The sequence below is a fragment of the Elgaria multicarinata genome, chromosome 14 (genome assembly GCF_023053635.1).
Source record: "Elgaria multicarinata webbii isolate HBS135686 ecotype San Diego chromosome 14, rElgMul1.1.pri, whole genome shotgun sequence".
Classification (NCBI taxonomy): domain Eukaryota; kingdom Metazoa; phylum Chordata; class Lepidosauria; order Squamata; family Anguidae; genus Elgaria; species Elgaria multicarinata.
Window position 1 is genome coordinate 1,276,861 of NC_086184.1, and position 16,904 is coordinate 1,293,764.

A 16,904-nucleotide genomic window follows, 5' to 3' on the forward strand; every position below is an offset into this window, starting at 1 on the left:
CCCTAAAGCATCCCTGACTGATGGCTGTCCAGCTGCCTCTTGAAGGCCTCTAGTGTGGGAGAGCCCACCACCTCCCTAGGTAACTGGTTCCATTGTCGTACTGCTCTAACAGTCAGGAAGTTTTTCCTGATGTCCAGCTGGAATCTGGCTTCCTTTAACTTGAGCCCGTTATTCCGTGTCCTGCACTCTGGGAGGATCGAGATGAGATCCTGGCCCTCCTCTGTGTGACAACCTTTTAAGTGAAAGCCCCATGTCGTTTCCCCACATCCCTTTACAATCTACCTATGATTAAAACTGAATTCCTACTTGCCTACTCATCAGCCAGAGACTGGGTTTTATGATAAAACCCTGTTACACTTAATTACGTGACAGACACAATTGCAAGCCTGCAAGTGTAACAAAGGGAAAGCTGTTGTATTTGCACCTTCCTTCCACTTGAATCCACTTAGCCCAAATGGAAACAGAAGAATTCGCACCATTTCCACATAATCCATGTGTGTCTACATTATGCAGTAAATATATACTTATTACACACCATTGCTGAAAGCCACACTACTGTGGATGTCACATTTTTCCAGCGTTCAACCCAATTGTGTGGTTCAACCATACATTCTGTGAACAATAACCAGATAAACACAGCAAAAGCTTCTACACAGAAGTCTCAGTTACTTGGACACTAGAGATCCCAAGTTAGTTGGTCTCCTGCTACGTTGTGCCATTAAGTTATCTGCCTCCAATTTTGTTTGGCCACAAACTTGTCACAAATAGCCTCCAAGAAGGCAAGATTGAAGCCTTTCTGTGGGGGAAAAGGGAGGCAACATCTACCCAGAAGACAACAAGCCCACAAAAAAGGCCACAAGCCTACACCCACAGCGACACGGCAAGATTAACACACGGCTTTATTTAAAGTGATTTTAGTGCTCGTGATAAATTACTGTGGTTTGCGTTCCCTGCAGTCTCCGCTCACTGGCTGCTGGGCACTGTTCCAACTTCAGGGTCCATCCAGTCCTTCGATTTGCCACCATGGGCAGGCAGGCTGAAGGAGAAAGGAGCACCTCTCCACCCTTCTTTGAGAAAGATGCACCATCTGTGCATCTAAGTCAGAAGGAATGGCTTCTTGGCATCACATCGTCTCTAAGGCCAACCCCAGACCATCTTCTTTGCTGATGTATCGTTGCCTGGAAGGAAGCCACAGTAGCACTTTTGGTGTGAGGTGCCAGCACAGAGTGTTGGTGTAAATACGCCATTCCTAAAGGAAGCTGGCAGCGATCCTTGCGCACCAGACACAGGCAGCCCTTTCTCCAGGATTGTTCAGCCTGCCAAGATCTGCCAGGAGTAATCCCAGGAACGAGAGCTTCTTCTCTTCCCACCCGAAAGCCTGAGTCCGGCAGGGACTGTCATCTCGACCGCTGCCTCGTAATTCGAGGCAAGGGAGAGTCTGAAAAGTTTGGCGCTCAAGGCACAGTCTCAAATGCTCTTCTGTTGAGGTGAGAGTCCAGGAGCCAGGTTCAGCGCTTGCCCGGCTGCCCCGTTTTCCAGCTTTGGAGAGTACATTCCCAGCTGCACTCCTGTGAAAGACTCCCCTCCTTGCCCGTCTCCACTCAGGCAAGTACAGGCGAAACTCGGCCTGCTGGGTGCGTTGTCGTGTTCCTTGGTGCTGCCTCCCTCTGGCCAAGCAAAGGCACCTTTAGGCCTGCAGCTCCACGCTGGGGTCCCGCAGCAGCGACTGCTTCCTCAGATTCAGCCGAGCACACTTGGGACACGTCGTGGAGTTGTCGTAATAGCAGTCCCTGGGGGAGGAGACACAAGGGCTTGTCAGCTGTGTTAGCGAGGAGGGGGCATGCGGAAGGTCCCAGGTTTGATTCCCAGCAGCATCTCCAAGCAGGGTGAGGAAAGAATCCTGCCTGAAACTCTGGACAGCTGTTGCCAGTACTGGGCTACCTGGCCAATGGTCCTCCTGCATAAGGCAGCTCCCTATGTCTGAAGCTGGGGCCAGTAGCCAGCTGACTCTCACTTGCACCTCTATATTTAGCAATAGAACAACCTGCCCCCCCAAAGGCTGTCCTGCCCCCCGTCCGTTAAAGCCAATTCCCCTTCCCCAGCCATCTTGATAGATTGCTCTTACCCCGCTGCTAGCATCGATGTGGGTGTGCGCTTGTGAGCCCCCACCTGCAAATCAGCATCACCTGCAGCCCTCGGGGCCAAAAAGGTAGTGCACCCCTGCCTTCATAGAATCATAGAATAGCAGAGTTGGAAGGGGCCTACAAGGCCATCGAGTCCAACCCCCTGCTCAATGCAGGAATCCACCCTAAAGCATCCCTGACAGATGCTTGTCCAGCTGCCTCTTGAATGCCTCCAGTGTGGGAGAGCCCACAACCTCCCTAGGTAACTGGTTCCATTGTCGTACTGCTCTAACAGTCAAGGAAGTTTTTCCTGATGTCCAGCTGGAATCTGGCTTCCTTTAACTTGAGCCCGTTATTCCGTGTCCTGCACTCTGGGAGGATCGAGAAGAGATCCTGGCCCTCCTCTGTGGGACAACCTTTTAAGTATTTGAAGAGTGCTATCATGTCTCCCCTCAATCTTCTCTTCTCCAGGCTAAACACGCCCAGTTCTTTCAGTCTCTCCTCGTAGGGCTTTGTTTCCAGACCCCTGATCCTCCTGGTTGCCCTCCTCTGAACACGCTCCAGCTTGTCTGCGTCCTTCTTGAATTGTGGAGCCCAGAACTGGACGCAATACTCTAGATGAGGCCTAACCAGGGCCGAATAGAGAGGAACCAGTACCTCACGTGATTTGGAAGCTATACTTCTATTAATGCAGCCCAAAATAGCATTGGCCTTTGTTGCAGCCATATCGCACTGTTGGCTCATATTCAGCTTGTGATCTACAACAATTCCAAGATCCGTCTCGTTTGTAGTATTACTGAGCCAAGTATCCCCCATCTTGTAACTGTGCATTTGGTTTCTATTTCCTAGATGTAGAACTTGGCATTTATCCCTATTAAATTTCATTCTGTTGTTTTCAGCCCAGCACTCCAGCCTATCAAGATCCCTTTGAAGTTTGTTTCTGTCTTCCAGGGTATTAGCTATCCCACCCAATTTTGTGTCATCTGCAAATTTGATAAGCAAATTTGTAAAGCTCCAGCACTCACCTGTGGAAGACGGCTGAGCACTCCATGCACATGGAGGTGTGGCTGTCAAAGGGGAACAGCACGTCTCCCTCCTTGCACAGCTCACAGACGAAACCCTTCGCTTGGCACCGCTGCAGGAAGGGGAAAGGGAGGCTAGTGAGTAACAGTGCAAGCCCCTCCCTCTGCTCCCCCCCCCCATGGATGTGGGGCTCGAGAGGCTCATGATTATACTCCCGGGGCTGCCATTATCACAAGGTTGCTGCTGCCTGCTTGCAACGCTCAGATAGCTCAGCTTTCCCCTCCAGATGTGTTGGACTACAACGCCCGTAATTCCCAGCCTGGTGAGAATGCAATTTCCATAATTCTCCAATTCCTAGTGAGAATGAGGTCTCAGAACCGCCTTCCCCAGCCTGAGGCCATCTGTGTTGGACTGCAATTGCCGTGACCTTGCAGCTGCCCTCTCTGCTGGGCCCTCCGGTTATGGAGGCACCTGCTCTCCGCCGGGGCGGCTCCTCCTCACCTCACAGTCCAGTTTGATGTGCTTGGCAAAGAGTGTGTGAATCTCGGTCAGGGAGGAGCTGAGGCGCCCGGCGTTGACGTCGATCAGGTCTTGCAGTGCGTACATTTCGTCATTTTCCACAAAGTGTTGCCGATCCTGCAGCTGAGGAGAGAGCACGGTCGCTTACTGTCCCACACAGGGATACAGTGGGAGCTGGGAGACGAGAAAGTTTAGGACAACTAGAGGAGTCAGGGGCCCTATGCAGCACCATGAACTGAACGCCTTCAAGCCACCCTGTTCCATCTGTAAAGGGAACTGAGCCCATAAAAGCCAGTTGTGGAAATTGCAGCCTTTTGTAAGGACTTCCCCCTCGTTGGGCTTGAAATAAACAGAGAACCGCTGGCGGGTCGCCGCTCTCTCCTGACCTGGAGTAGCAGCCGGGCCTCCATGGCCTCTTTGCAGGTGATGAAGTACGGCTTCATGAGAAGGATGTCCTGGCGCAGTTTCTGCAGGGGGAGAAGGGGAAAGGAGAGAGGGACAGAATCGGTTGGAAAACGTGTTTATTTAGAGTATCTCTATTCCGCTCCCCAGCCAAAAAGCCTCCCAAAACAGGCTTTCAATCGAAAAAGACACGGCACCCAAGGAAAAGGGAACAGGGAGGGAAGAGGAAATGACCTTTTCCAAGTAGTGAGGGTGCTAGAATACCAGTGTAGGACACATCATGTTAGCTGCCCCCAAATACGAACCCCCCCCTGCCCTCATGAAGGGCTTCCAGGCTAAATAAGCCCTCAAACTCCCCTCCTCCTCCTCCACCACCACACATACACACAAATGCTCACTCGGATCTCCACCAGCTCCTCAACATAATTGAAGAGAAGAGGGTTAATCTCACGCAACTTGAGCACCGGCCGTGACACCATCAGCGCAAGGTAGCGCATGCTGCACCGAGACACCTGGGAATCATAGAATCATAGAGTTGGAAGGGGCCTAGAAGGCCATCGAGCCCAACCCCCCGCTCAGTGCAGGAATCCACCCTAAAGCACGAAATAACATTCATCAGTTAGGACGGGCAGCAGCGGCGCGTGCCAGAGATGGCCCCACCTCTGCCTTCCCCAACCTGCCACTCACACAGGTCCCCAGCCCGCTGCGCTCGCTGTGCCCCAACACATCTGGAGGGCACCAGGCTGCGGGGACAGCGGCTCTAACAACTGTCATACAAGCTGCCCTAACTGCTCACGTGGATGATTCATGTAGCTCAGGGGTCCCCAAACCTTTTGGGTCATTTGGAATTGTGGGCACTCTCACAAAATGGCTGCCATGAAGGAGGCTTGCCCATTCATAAAACGGTTGCCATGGTAGCCATAGCCGGCCACAAAATGCCCATTTCCCAGGAGCCAAACCAGTGAGACTACAAGAAAAGTAACTTGCCCTCGAACCGAAGTACGAGGTCTGAGCAGCAAAACACAAAACCACTATTTGAACCGAAATAAAGATGGTGCCGGAGAGTAGCGTTTTGCTTCCCAATTAAAACAATAATAGTTGCAAACCATCTTAAGACAGAACATTAGAATTAGGAGGGGCAGCGGAGCCTGGTGGGTGCCAGAGGAGTCGTCGTCCGTGGGCACGTTGCGTCCCATGGGTGCCATGTTGGAGATCTCAGATGTCCGTCATCATTTTGCCAGGAGCGGCCAACGGCTTGACAAATACGTTATCCCTTTTCTTACGGCTGGCACCTGATCCTCGAGCGGTATCTGCCTCTGAGAACAGAGGCTGTGCGCTGGGCCGCTAAGGCAAGCAGCCCCCACAGGCTCATCTTCCCCTTCTCCCCTCACAATCGCTCCAGCCGTGGGAAACTTCACCCCGTACCTTGCGGGGCTCGAAGTCCCAGTTGTGAATGGCCCTGGCAGGGATGACAGCTTGGTCGTTCCAGTGGCAGTTGCTGCAGTAATACAGGCCGGTGTAGTCACACTGCCGGGCCTCGCTTGGAACCCCTCCTGCAAGGGGGCACAGAGCAGGGTCAATCAGGGCGAGCAGCGTGGCTGCTCAAGCCCCCCCCCCTCCCGCAGGCTGGGCGGAGTTCCAGCACAGGGGTGGGGAACCTCTTTCATCCAGGGGTTGATTCCATTTCTAAGAAGCTCTCGGGGGGGGGGGGGGGGGCGCATGCCAGAGGTGGGTGGAGCCAAAGGGGCAGGACCAAACCCCCAGCATATTGGAGCTGAAAGCATTTCCCAGCTTCAGGAGAGGCATTTCCCAGCTCCCGAAATCAGTGCTCCGTCCCTGTCCACGGCCTCCGGCTGGCCCAAGGAGCAACTGGCAAAGGGGGTCCCCTGCGGGTCCTGGGGTCGCCCTCAGCCAGAGATGGGTACCCGGCACTTACGGAGAGAGATGGGCACCCGGCACTCGGCGCAGCGGTAGTCTTGGCTGTCCAGCCCCGTCTCCGGGCAGATGCTGAGCTCGTATTCCGCCTGGTGGCTGACCTTGGAGCGCACGCAGGGCTTGGAGATGAGGTCCAGGCACTTGCTGTGGCAGCGATAGGAGCAGCCTGGTGAGGGGCAAGAGGCGGGCATGAGCAAGCGGTGGAGCCCGTGGCCTCTCTCCAGAGACGCCTCGCAGCCGGGTCTCCCAACGCCTTCCTCACAGGGAGCTTCCCCTGGCGCAAACACAGAGGGAGGCTTCTGGCCTGCTGCATCATCCTTCTCCAGCCAGGTGTCCTCCAGGTGTGTCGCACTGCAACTGCCCTCCTTCCCAGCCAGCACAGCCGTGGGAGTGGCAGTCCAACACATCTGGAGGGCCAACCCGAAGCCCAGGAGTTCCATAGGGCAAGTAGAGGAGTCGCCTGGTCAGCAGAGGAGACCGGCCCGTCGGTTTCCCCGTTTAGCCCAGGAAAGACTTACAGGGCCTCTACTCCCAAGTCAGCAGAGCAAGGAGTCAGCTGACAGGAATGGGGAGAGAAGAGAACAACGTTTCTGCCACCCGACGGGGGCAAGGCCAGAAAGCCAGCAGGCAACGAGGGGCTTTATTACACAGCGGGGGCTCAGCCACCCCACGTCCCCCACGAGAGGACGTCTCAAGCAGCTGCCTTGGCACTTCCGTTCAGCTCATGCAGACCACTTCCTGTCAACGACAGCCGGTGCCCAAGGGGTTAGAGGGCAGCCGTCCCATTGCAACAGGAAGCAAGCACACGCCTTGGCACCTTTGCTCAAAAGCAAAGCCCAGGAGGGTTTCGCCTGGCCAGAGAGCAGACCCTCTATGGCAGCCTTCCTCAACCTGGGGCGCTCCAGATGTGTTGGACTGCATCTCCCAGAATGCCCCAGCTGGCTGGGGCATTCTGGGAGTTGTAGTCCAACACATCTGGAGTGCCCCAGGTTGAGGAAGGCTGCTCTATGGGGAGGAGCAGCAGTCGGCAGGCCCTGTTTCCCCACTGGGGTTCCCCCCACCCTAGGGGGAGGGGCTTCTCACCTGTGCAGGTATACCAGGTCTGGAGGAGCCCCCAGATGATGGTGCTGCACTTGTCGCACGTCTGCTTCACGCTCTTGCTCTTCTCCTTGTAGAAGCGATGCTCCAGAATGACCCGGATGTTGGGCTCGTCCTCACTGGGGTCCTGCAGCATGGAGAGGCAGGCGGGGCTGGACATTCACAGGGCTTCCTCCTGCCACTGCCTCGCCAGGGGACTCAGAGTTACGGCCCCTCCCCTGCTTGAAGCCCAAGGTGGGGCCCCAAAGCTAAGCTCCCCGGCCCATAGAGGGCTGGCCGAATAGTTTAAAGCAGGGTTCCCCACCCCAATCCCCAGGTGATGTGAGTTGATGCCCAAAACATTTGGAGGGTGCCAGGCTGGGGAAGCCTGTTTGGAAGTATTGCTGACTCCCATATCCTGGAGGGTCAGGACAGACACGATGTCTGCATTCAAAATTAGCCGAATTTTAAAGTGCTAAGAAGCTGGCCGTGAGAAAGCCCTCCACCTCTTGGCCCCACAGTAGCCTTGAGCTAAAGCAAGCGAGAAGCCGGCCCTTGCTTCCACCAGCTTCCTCTCAGCAGCCAGAGAGCCCCAAATGCTCTCCCCCCACCCTCCGAGGCAAAGTATGGCCCGTCCTCCAGCTGGCCTCTGCACCTTCAGCTCCTGGAGTTTAAGGCGCAGGTGAATGAGCCGCACCACGGCGTCTTTTTGCTTCTCCGAGTTATCGGGGAGCTCCAGGATCCTCCGTTTGCACTCCTCGATCGCCTGCCGCAGCTGCTCCACGTCGGAGGCCAGGAACAAGCCCTGCCGAGACAGAGCAACACGCCTCAGCAGCCTCCCCACGGCCAGGCGGTCCCAGGTGATAGGAGGCCTGTGGGACGTGCCCTGGGATTCAGGCAAGGGAGCCAACTGGCCATTAAGCGCTTGGCGTAAGGCCTAGAAGACCTTGCATTAGCCTTGCGAGTTTGCGGCCTGGGGATTTTTTGATATTGTTTTTCTCCAAGTATGTAAAAAATTACGTAAGTCCTACCCTCGCAGGGCAGCCTTAATCTATAACTTGGGACATGATGTGCGTTGGCAGTGCTCTGCAACTCAAGCTGAATTATTTCAGAGTTTTGGGACATGTCCAGTTTTGGAGAGAAGTCATTAGGATAACTGGCCATATTTTACCAGCAAGTCCTCGAGTGGTTATACCATGTGATTTAAGGAGCATGTGTTCTTATGGAGTTAATAATTAATTACCCAATGGCACGTACAGACAATAACTAGGGTTCTAGTGTTCCTCCTATTTCAGAATGTTATTTGGAGATACGGCACATTGATGTCACGTCTAAGATTACTTATTGTTTGAGAAATCAAAGAGGGAGCAACAGAGAGGGATTTAGGAGAAGGTGAATCCTGTTGGTAGCAAAAAGAGTTTGTGGCACCTTTGAGACGAACAGCGCTTACTACTGAGGCGTGAGCTTTCGTGGGCCGCTAAACCCACTTCGTTGAAATGCTCGACAAACCTGTGAGGGAGCATTTCAACCTTCCAGGTCATTCGGTAACAGACGTCAAAGCGGCTGCCTTGCAAGAGAGAAACGGTAGAGACAGAAGTGAGCCCCACGCCTCGGGGTTGGTGTTCATTGTTAAGTTTGACACCTTGGAACTTGGCTTGAACCGATTGGCTGAGTCAGTAAGGTCTGTAGGGTCCAACAAAATGGAACGTTTGCTTTCTATCCGCCTCTAACTCCTTTTTCCATCTTGTTTCTATCCATTTCTGCATCTGATGAAGTGGGTGCAGGACACGGAATAAAGGGCTGAAGTTACAGGAAGCCAGATTCCAGCTGGACATCAGGAAAAACTTCCTGACTGTTAGAGCAGTACGACAATGGAATCAGTTACCTAGGGAGGTGGTGGGCTCTCCCACACTAGAGGCCTTCAAGAGGCAGCTGGACAACCATCTGTCAGGGATGCTTTAGGGTGGATTCCTGCATTGAGCAGGGGGTTGGACTCGATGGCCTTGTAGGCCCCTTCCAACTCTGCTGTTCTACGATTCTATGAGTTTGGGCCATGAAAGCTCATGCCTTAATAATAAAACATTGTTAGTCTTTAAGGTGCCACACACACTTTTTGTTTTCATGCTACAGACGGGACACGGCTGCCCCATTGAAACAGTCAAGATGAAATTCAACCTTCTAACCCCACCCGCACCATTTTTGTGTGAACAATTCTCTCATCCTGTGAAGACTGTTAAGAATCGTGTAAAGATTAAAGCCGTATGATTTAAAATTAAAAATAAACCATTTTTTAAATAGCTTGTCAAAAGTTTTTGGTGCAACTTGGGGGCGGGGGGAGCGTCCTAACATTTGAACCACTGCAACAGGCCAAAGCCAAAAGGCAGCCGGTCCTCTTCTCACCACCGGGCGCGAGAAGTGGTCCTCCGCCAGTCCCAGGTCCATGGTGCGCTCCGAGCACTGGAACTCCGGCTCCCCAGGGGGCAAACCCAGCCTCAGGTCTGCAAGAAGGAGGGACGAGAGGAAGAAAGGGCAGGGGATGCAGCTGGACCACGAGGCGGCTGCTTCTGACTTCCCTGCCCCCGAGGAGCCAGAGCAAGCCTGACCCACGCTGGGAGGTCGCCCAGAGCGCTACAAGGGGGCCTCTGGGTCTGGCGGCTGCTTGGACAAATGGGGAGTCGTGCGCAAGAAGCCATCCTCCCGAGGGATTGGGACGACCTGCCCTAATCTGCCCTTCCCTCCTCCCTCCCATGTGCCAGTAGCCCACCAGTTGCCAGACCGCCATCCCTTTTCTGGCTGTGGCCTGGAGCTCCCACCCACCCACCTTCCCCAACTGGCAAAGCCATCCCTTGACCAAGAGATCTGTGCTGCCTGCTTGCAACACCTGCTGCCCCTGGGGAGCAGTCGAAGGCCCAAGAGGGCCTGCCCACACATCTAGGCTGAGAGGCAGGAGGTCCCATGTCGGACATGGAGCACCCCATTTCTCTACAGAAGGCAGAGTACTAACAGGACAGCTTTTAGGGACGTGGTGGTGGGTGGGTGTGACTCACCACCTCATTCCCACTTAATATAAAAAGCTGCTCCCCTCCTCCTCCGTGTCCCCCAGCTCTTTAGACCCACCTAGCCCAACCTGGCTCCCTCCGGATGTATTGAACTGCAGCTCTCCGCCCCCACCAGTCAGCATAGATTGGGGGATGATACAGGTTGGGGAAGGCAGATACCATATGGGATGACCTCCTTTCGGTCTACCAAGACGAACCTTAGTGAGGGTGGGGTTAAAGGGGCCCTTGCCCAGGGGTAGAGTCCCTCCTTGGCAGGCTGTAGCGGTTCAGTTCAGACCCCGGCCTCTCCATTTCAAGCAGCCAGACTGGGAAAGGTGTCTCTAGGCTGGAACTCTTGGAGGGACATTGCCTGTCCAAGCAGGTAACTTTGGGACAGGTGGACAGTGTGTCTGTGGCTCACTCAGCTGAAAGGGAGGGTCATATGAAGCCACATTCTCTGCCATGGAACCCTGCTCCTAGTCTTTGGGGTTGGGGCGAAGGTGAAATCTCCCAGTAAGAAGGAAAAGGAATTCGCAGGAGCACTCCTGGGCCGAATCTGAAGGCAGTTGTCCAAACCCAGCCCTAACGAGCCCTGCCCGGCGGTGGGGAGAGGAAATGGGCCATCTCTCAAGCGCATCACTCACCTTTCTGTGGAAACTCCTCCCCAGTCCCGGCAGTCTTCTGGTCATGCTGGCTTTGCAGCGGAGCCTTGTCAAACGGGTTGAGGTGGCCCTGTCGGAAGCGGGCCAACTTCTCATCATATTCCATAGCAGTCCGTCCTGCCGGAGCCACACAGAAGCCAGGGTGAGGGGCCTGAGGTGTTACAGGTTAGGGCGAAGCGAATGTACTCCTGGAGCAGACAAGGGAGCTCGTAGGCCGTGCTGAGTCTCAGCCCGGCCAAAGGCCACTCAGGAGGGCATTCCCCATATGGTGTCTGCCTTCCCGGCTTCTGAAGGCTGTTTGTGTCCCCAAAAGTAGAGGCGCCTGTTTTGCAACCTCGGATGGTGACATAATAACTCACTGCAGAGTCATGCAGGCATCCAGCCGGACAGCTCAGGAGTAGTAACTCCTGTTCCTGCATGATGAGATCATTGCCAGTAACTTCCTGGGAATGGACAAGAGCTCCAGTGAAGAGCAGGAGCTGGACGTCTCCTCTGCAAGACTCTGGCCACCTTTAGACTCTTAACTGGAGGGTTCTTTCCCCTTGAAGGAGTAAGCCTGAATAAAAACTTCACTTTGTGATTGATAGAAAAACACACTTTAAAGAGCGCACTCGTTAAGCGCACAACCCTGCACATATTAAGGCAGAAAAAGCTCCTAGAAATCCCAGCGTTCCCCATCCAGCCAAGATGGGAGTTGTAGGACTTTCCCACCCACCCCTGCCTAAACGTGCTTAGGACCGCGTCCTAAAGCTCTTTTAAAATAAATGTCAAGTCACTGAACTGAGCAGAAACTGACTCTTCCGCAGAGAAGACCGTGGCTCAGGTGGGCAGGCCGGGCAGCAGCGTCCCTCAGCCCCTGTGGCCAAAGCAGGAGCGGATGGATGGGAGATCCTTCCTGGCAGGCGCTGCCTCGGCCGCTCATGTGAAGCTGTGGGTGGTGGTGCTGGGCCCGGCCCACCACACACACACACACACACACACACACACACACACACACGTGAATACCTGGCACAGTGCCAAAGTCTGGCATGGGGGTCGGGGAGGGCACTGCCAGCCCCAGAAGCAGCAACAGAAGGTAGTTGGAAGGGGCAGAAATGAGAGTGGAGCGGCGCTGAGGAAGGCCCCTCCCAGGACGGCTAACGGGGTGCACAGGGGCAGCACAGTGGGGCAATTTGATCGTTTTAGATCCAGAGCTTAGTGGACTTTTGCCCCCACCACCACCCCGGTCTCCCCGGCTTCTTTAGATGGTTCTGTGCATTTCTCCCCACCCCCTTGCTCAAACGGGGCGCCGGGCTCCTGCCCCCAAAGTCCCACCCAGGCGGCACCTCTGTCGGGTCACAACCCATAACCTCTTGGCCTAGGGCAGCTTTCCCCAACCTGGTGCCCTCCAGAAGTGGGGCAACGCATCCTCGCTTGCCCCAGCCGGCCTTGCTGGGAGTTGGGAACAAGGGAAGCGGGAGGGGGGACGGGAAGCTGCCCCATCCCCCCCATGGAAGGCAGGAGACGGCAACGACCCCCGGGGGGGGGCTCCAGCAAGCGAGCGCAGCTGCTGTCCCCCGTCCCCCCCCCGCGGTCTTGGCGGGCGCGTGCCGAGGGGACGGCGGGGGTGGGGGCAGGCGAGGGGCAGGGGGGCGCCCGCTTTGGCTGCCCCCGCTGCCCGGCTCCTCCGGCGTCGCCCCCCCCCCCCGCCTGGGCCAGCCGAGCCCGGCAGCGGCGCAAGAGGGAGCCGAGCCCAGCCAGGGCTGCGGGCCAGGAAGGCGCAGGCAGCGCGGAGGAGCGCCCTGGGGAGCCGAGGGGCGGCGGGCGGGGAGGGGAGGGGAGGGGGGTCCCCTGGCCTGGAGGTCCCGGGGGCGCCCCTTACCTGCGCGCCCATGGGGAGGGGGGGAGCGACGGAGGGGTCCGGCCTGGCCTCGCCCGGCCCGGCTGCCCGCGCCTCGGCTCGGACCGGACGCGCCGCTTCCTGGGCTCGCTACATTGTAGCCCCGCGGGCCCCGAGCCTGCTGCCGCCGCTGCTGCCCCCGCGCGGCCCGGAGGAGGCTGAGCGCCGCGCGCGCCACGGCCCGCCAGGGGGCGCCCCAGGCCACGCGGAGGGGTGATTCGCACTCACGCCCCCCCCCCCCGACCCCCGCCGCGCCGACACGCGTGGCAAGGACTGCCGGCGAGCGGCCTGCGTGCATCTGACTCCCGCATTCAAGAAGACAAGACAAGCACCTCGCAGGAAACAGACTCACTCCGGATCTTGCTGCTGTACAATATGGCTTGAAGCCATGCGTGGGTTTGGGGGCTACTAACGGAAGGCGGGGTCGGTGGCCGCTCCGCAGCCGGACCCGGACAAAAACCGCCCTGCGCCTTCCTCCAAACCGGCCAATGCCGGCCTGACCCGTGCAAAACTCCAAACTCATCTTCCTGTGCTCCTGTCTCCTCCCCCGCCTCCCCCTTCAAGTAATGGAGGTGGTGGCACAAAGCTAAGAACATAAGCAGAGCCACGCTGGGTCAGGGCAAATAACCCTCCGATAGCCCTATAACAGCCCATGGGTTACAGTCACACCCGGCACGCACTGCGATTGAAATAAGCCACCGTAGCCATGATGACTAGTAGCCACTGATAGGTTTATCCCCCTTGAATTTATATAACTCCGTCCCCTTTAAAGCCATCCATATTGGTGGCCATTGCTACATTTTATTTATTTGCTACATTTATATATCCCATGTGTTTTCTTCTTGAAAAGCACCCAAACTGGTTCACGTGGTCCTCTTCTCCGTTTTATACTCACAACAACCCTGTGAGGTAGGCTAGGCTGGGAGTCAGTGGCTGGCCTAAAGTGAGCTTTATTGACCAAGGGGGAATAGAACCCAGGTCTCTCCCAAGTCCCAGTCCAGCACTCTGACCACTACACCACGCTGGCTCCCACCTTCTGGCTGCAAATTCTATAAGTAAGTAAACTATGTAAAGAAGTCCTTGCTTTTATCTGTCTTGAACCTCCCACCATTCCACTTCATGGGATATGAGCCCTTTGGGTTCTAGCATGATGAGAGGAGGAGAAAAATGCTCCCCTTTCCACTTCCTCCATACACCATCCATTACTATGTACACCTCTGTCATGCCTCCTGTTACCCACTTCTATCTAAGCTGAAGAGCCCCACATGTTGCAACCGTTTCCTTGGAGAGGAGTTGCGCTCCAGCCCTCTGAACCTATTGGTTGCCCTTTCCCCACCTCTTCACTATCTTCTTCTTCTTCTTCCTTCCAGTTAGGGAGGACCCCTGGGATCTGAGAAGTGGGGAGTGAGAGCCAAACAAAACTCCACTTGGTGTTTGTGTGTCTGGGGCACCACTGGGCAACTCCTGACCCCTGAACCAATAGGGTCAGGGGGTCTGGAAACAAAGCCCTATGAAGAAAGAACTGGGCATGTTTAGCTTGGAGAAGAGAAGATTGAGTGAAGACATGATAGCCCTCTTCAAATACTTGAAAGGTTGTCCCACAGAGGAGGGCCAGGATCTCTTCTCGATCCTCCCAGAGTGCAGGACACGGAATAATGGGCTGAAGTGACAGGAAGCCAGATTCCGGCTGGACATCAGGAAAAACTTCCTGACTATTAGAGCAGTACGACAATGGAACCAGTTACATAGGGAGGTTGTGGGCTCTCCCACACTGGAGGCCTTCAAGAGGCAGCTGGACAACCCTCTGTCAGGGATGCTTTAGGGTGGATTCCTGCACTGAGCAGGGGGTTGGACTTGATGGCCTTGTAGGCCCCTTCCAACTCTGCTATTCTATGATTCTATGACCCTCCAGAAGTTTCGGCTTACAACTCTCCCATCAGCCCTCACCAGTAGCTATGCTGGCAAGGGCTGGTGCGAGTTGTAGGCCAAAACACATGGAGGGTCATGAGTTGTCCCCATCTCCACCCCTGCCAATGCAGAGTTTAGTGGACGGATCCCTCAGCTCTCTGCTGCTTGGATTGGCTTCTTGCTTCATATCCCTGCAGGGATCCTAAACCACTTTGCTCAGAGAGGAATCCCACCGAATGCAACATTTTAAGTGCCCACAGAATGAACATCCAACGCTGCCTTACCCTTGCTCTGTCCAGCCCAATGTAGTCAACACTGACTGGCAGGAGCTGTCCAGGGTTTCAGGCAGGGTTTTTTCCAGCCCTACCTGGAGATGTTTCCGGGGATGGAACCTGGGACCTTCTGCACACAAAGTAGGGGCTCTTCTGCCACGGAGCCACGGCCCCTCGCCTGTACAGCAGGTGTCCAGTCTGGGCTGTCTCAGGGCACGAGGCAGAAGGTTCTTCATCACGCCCCTCCTTCCTCTCTCCCCTCTCTCCAGGGATTGAGTTACGAGTCCAAAGTGAGAACACCACTGGCGCCTTCTGGACCTGCCAGGAAAATCCCACGGGTGGGCCGTGGCCATGAGCAGGCCGCAAAAGCTTGGCACTGCCGATTCCAAGAAATAAGCAGAGGCGGAGTGAAGGTTCTGCCACTTCTGATCCGTTCAAGAGTAGGGAACTTAGAAAGTCTGAACAGAAAACATGGTATCCTATCTGCTACCACAGTGTTGCATGAGACTCAACTGAACAGGACAAAGCAATCCAAGCTACTAGTCCTGATGGCTCCGTGCTACCTCCAGCATCAGGGGCAATATGCTTGTGCACACCAGTTGCTGGGGAACGTGGGCAGGCAAGTGCTGTCGCACTCAGGTCCGCTTTGTGGATTTTCCATTGAGGCCACGTCGGTGGCTGCGGTGAGGACAGAATGCTCAACTAGATCAGCCTTGGCTCTGGTCCCGCAAGGCTTTTCTTACGTTCTTGTGGATCCAGACTTTAAGCCTCCCGCCTGCCTGAGGTCCCAATCCAGCCCTCTGGGGTTCCCCAAACGGCCCCGCCCCCTTCCTCCCACAGGCATCCCATGTGCTGTACATGTTTTTAGCCCTGCAGGCCGTGGATGCTGACAACAGCCAGCTTCGCACTTCTTGAAGCTCAGTTGATTCAGGGACCTCCTGGGAGGACACCTGTCAGTGTCATAAGAGGGGGGGCCCTGGGCTCTCCTTTCAGGTCCGGTGCCCCCCTGCTTTGGAAGCAGCACAGCATTGCTCTCTTGGCCTGCGTCCCCAGAGTCGAAGGACACCACTGGAGATTCAGTGCTCCGCTTGTGCCAAAGGCAACCCCTCCCCCAAGGCAGGGAGACCCTCGCCCAGTGGCTTATAAGAAGTTGGCCCTGAGTATAGATGAACCCTCAGGTCAGTCTAGAAATGGCCAGGTCCTCTCTCTCCGCTTGCCCTCAGATCTGGCAGGCGGCAGTGGGGTAGATGTAAATTAGGAAGGACAGGCGCCCATCATGACCATCACCACTAGCTGTGTTGATCTCTATCTGCCTACATGCTGTTCCCAACCTGTGTCATGAGCTCCCTCAAGAACTAGGATTGCCCCTGCACTCCCCCAGGCTTCTAGAAAGAGTGTGAAAGACACCTCCTTTTCATTTAGCCTTTTGCATGATGTAAGGAGCCTCGTGTGGCACAGAGCGGTAAAGCAGCAGTTTCTGCAGCCGAAACTCTCCCCATGGCCTGAGTTCGATCCCAGCTGAAGCTGGTTTCAGGCAGCCGGCTCGGATCGACTCAGCCTTCTATCCTCCCGAGGTCGGTAAAATGAGTACCGTTAGCTGGGGGAAAGGTAATCACGGCCGGGGAAGGCAACGGCAAACCACCCCGCTATAAGGCCTGCCAAGAAAACGTCAGCGAAAGCTGGCGTCCCTCCAAGAGTCAGTAATGACTCAGTGCTTGCACGAGAGGTTCCTTTCCTTTTCTTTTTCCTTTGCATGATGTACGGGCTTTAATGTTTTGCTGTTTTTAATATTCTTGTGTTAGCGTTAGTGTTGTACACTGCCTTGGTGGCTTTTCAGAAAACAAGGTGGTGTATAAAGGTTAATAAATAGCAGTGATCGGTCATAACAATGTATTGTTGTTGAGAAATCCCCCCCCCCCCCCCCCCCCCCACACACACACACACACACACACACTGCTGCTTTGAGGATTGCAGCTAAATTCAAAGGAAACCGGGAGGTTGGGGTGTGGTGTGGGGGCAGGTAATGCCATCACCTCTGCTAATGAAAAGGTCCCGGGGTTTTGACC

General features: G+C 55.4%; 1 protein-coding gene across 2 annotated transcripts; it reads right to left on the reverse strand.

The window, feature by feature from the left end:
• Positions 1-878: 878 nt before the first annotated feature.
• Positions 879-12,758, reverse strand: DEF8 (differentially expressed in FDCP 8 homolog). 2 transcript variants are annotated; one of them, XM_063140971.1, is made up of 12 exons: positions 12,641-12,758; positions 10,762-10,896; positions 9,480-9,577; positions 7,735-7,884; positions 7,086-7,227; positions 6,004-6,168; positions 5,493-5,620; positions 4,466-4,579; positions 4,052-4,132; positions 3,648-3,782; positions 3,149-3,258; positions 879-1,790 (listed from the first exon to the last, which is right to left on the reverse strand). In XM_063140971.1, the coding sequence occupies exons 2-12, from the start codon at positions 10,883-10,885 to the stop codon at positions 1,688-1,690; spliced, it is 1,350 nt and encodes a 449-aa protein (XP_062997041.1). In that variant the 5' UTR covers positions 10,886-10,896; positions 12,641-12,758; the 3' UTR covers positions 879-1,687. The 2 variants fall into 2 exon arrangements, with proteins under 2 accessions (XP_062997041.1, XP_062997040.1); XM_063140970.1 differs by having other exon boundaries at positions 3,648-3,788.
• Between the last annotated feature and the right edge of the window lie 4,146 nt (positions 12,759-16,904).

Bases quoted from the DNA above. Each gene is read 5' to 3' on its own strand.
- DEF8 (XM_063140970.1), bottom strand. From the start codon at position 10,885: ATGGAATATGATGAGAAGTTGGCCCGCTTCCGACAGGGCCACCTCAAC. The intron at 9,578-10,761 runs GTGAGTGATGCG...TCCTTCTTGCAG, and splicing joins GGAGGAGTTTCCACAGAAAG to ACCTGAGGCTGGGTTTGCCC. The intron at 7,228-7,734 runs GTGCAGAGGCCA...TCCATGCTGCAG, and splicing joins TTAAACTCCAGGAGCTGAAG to GACCCCAGTGAGGACGAGCC.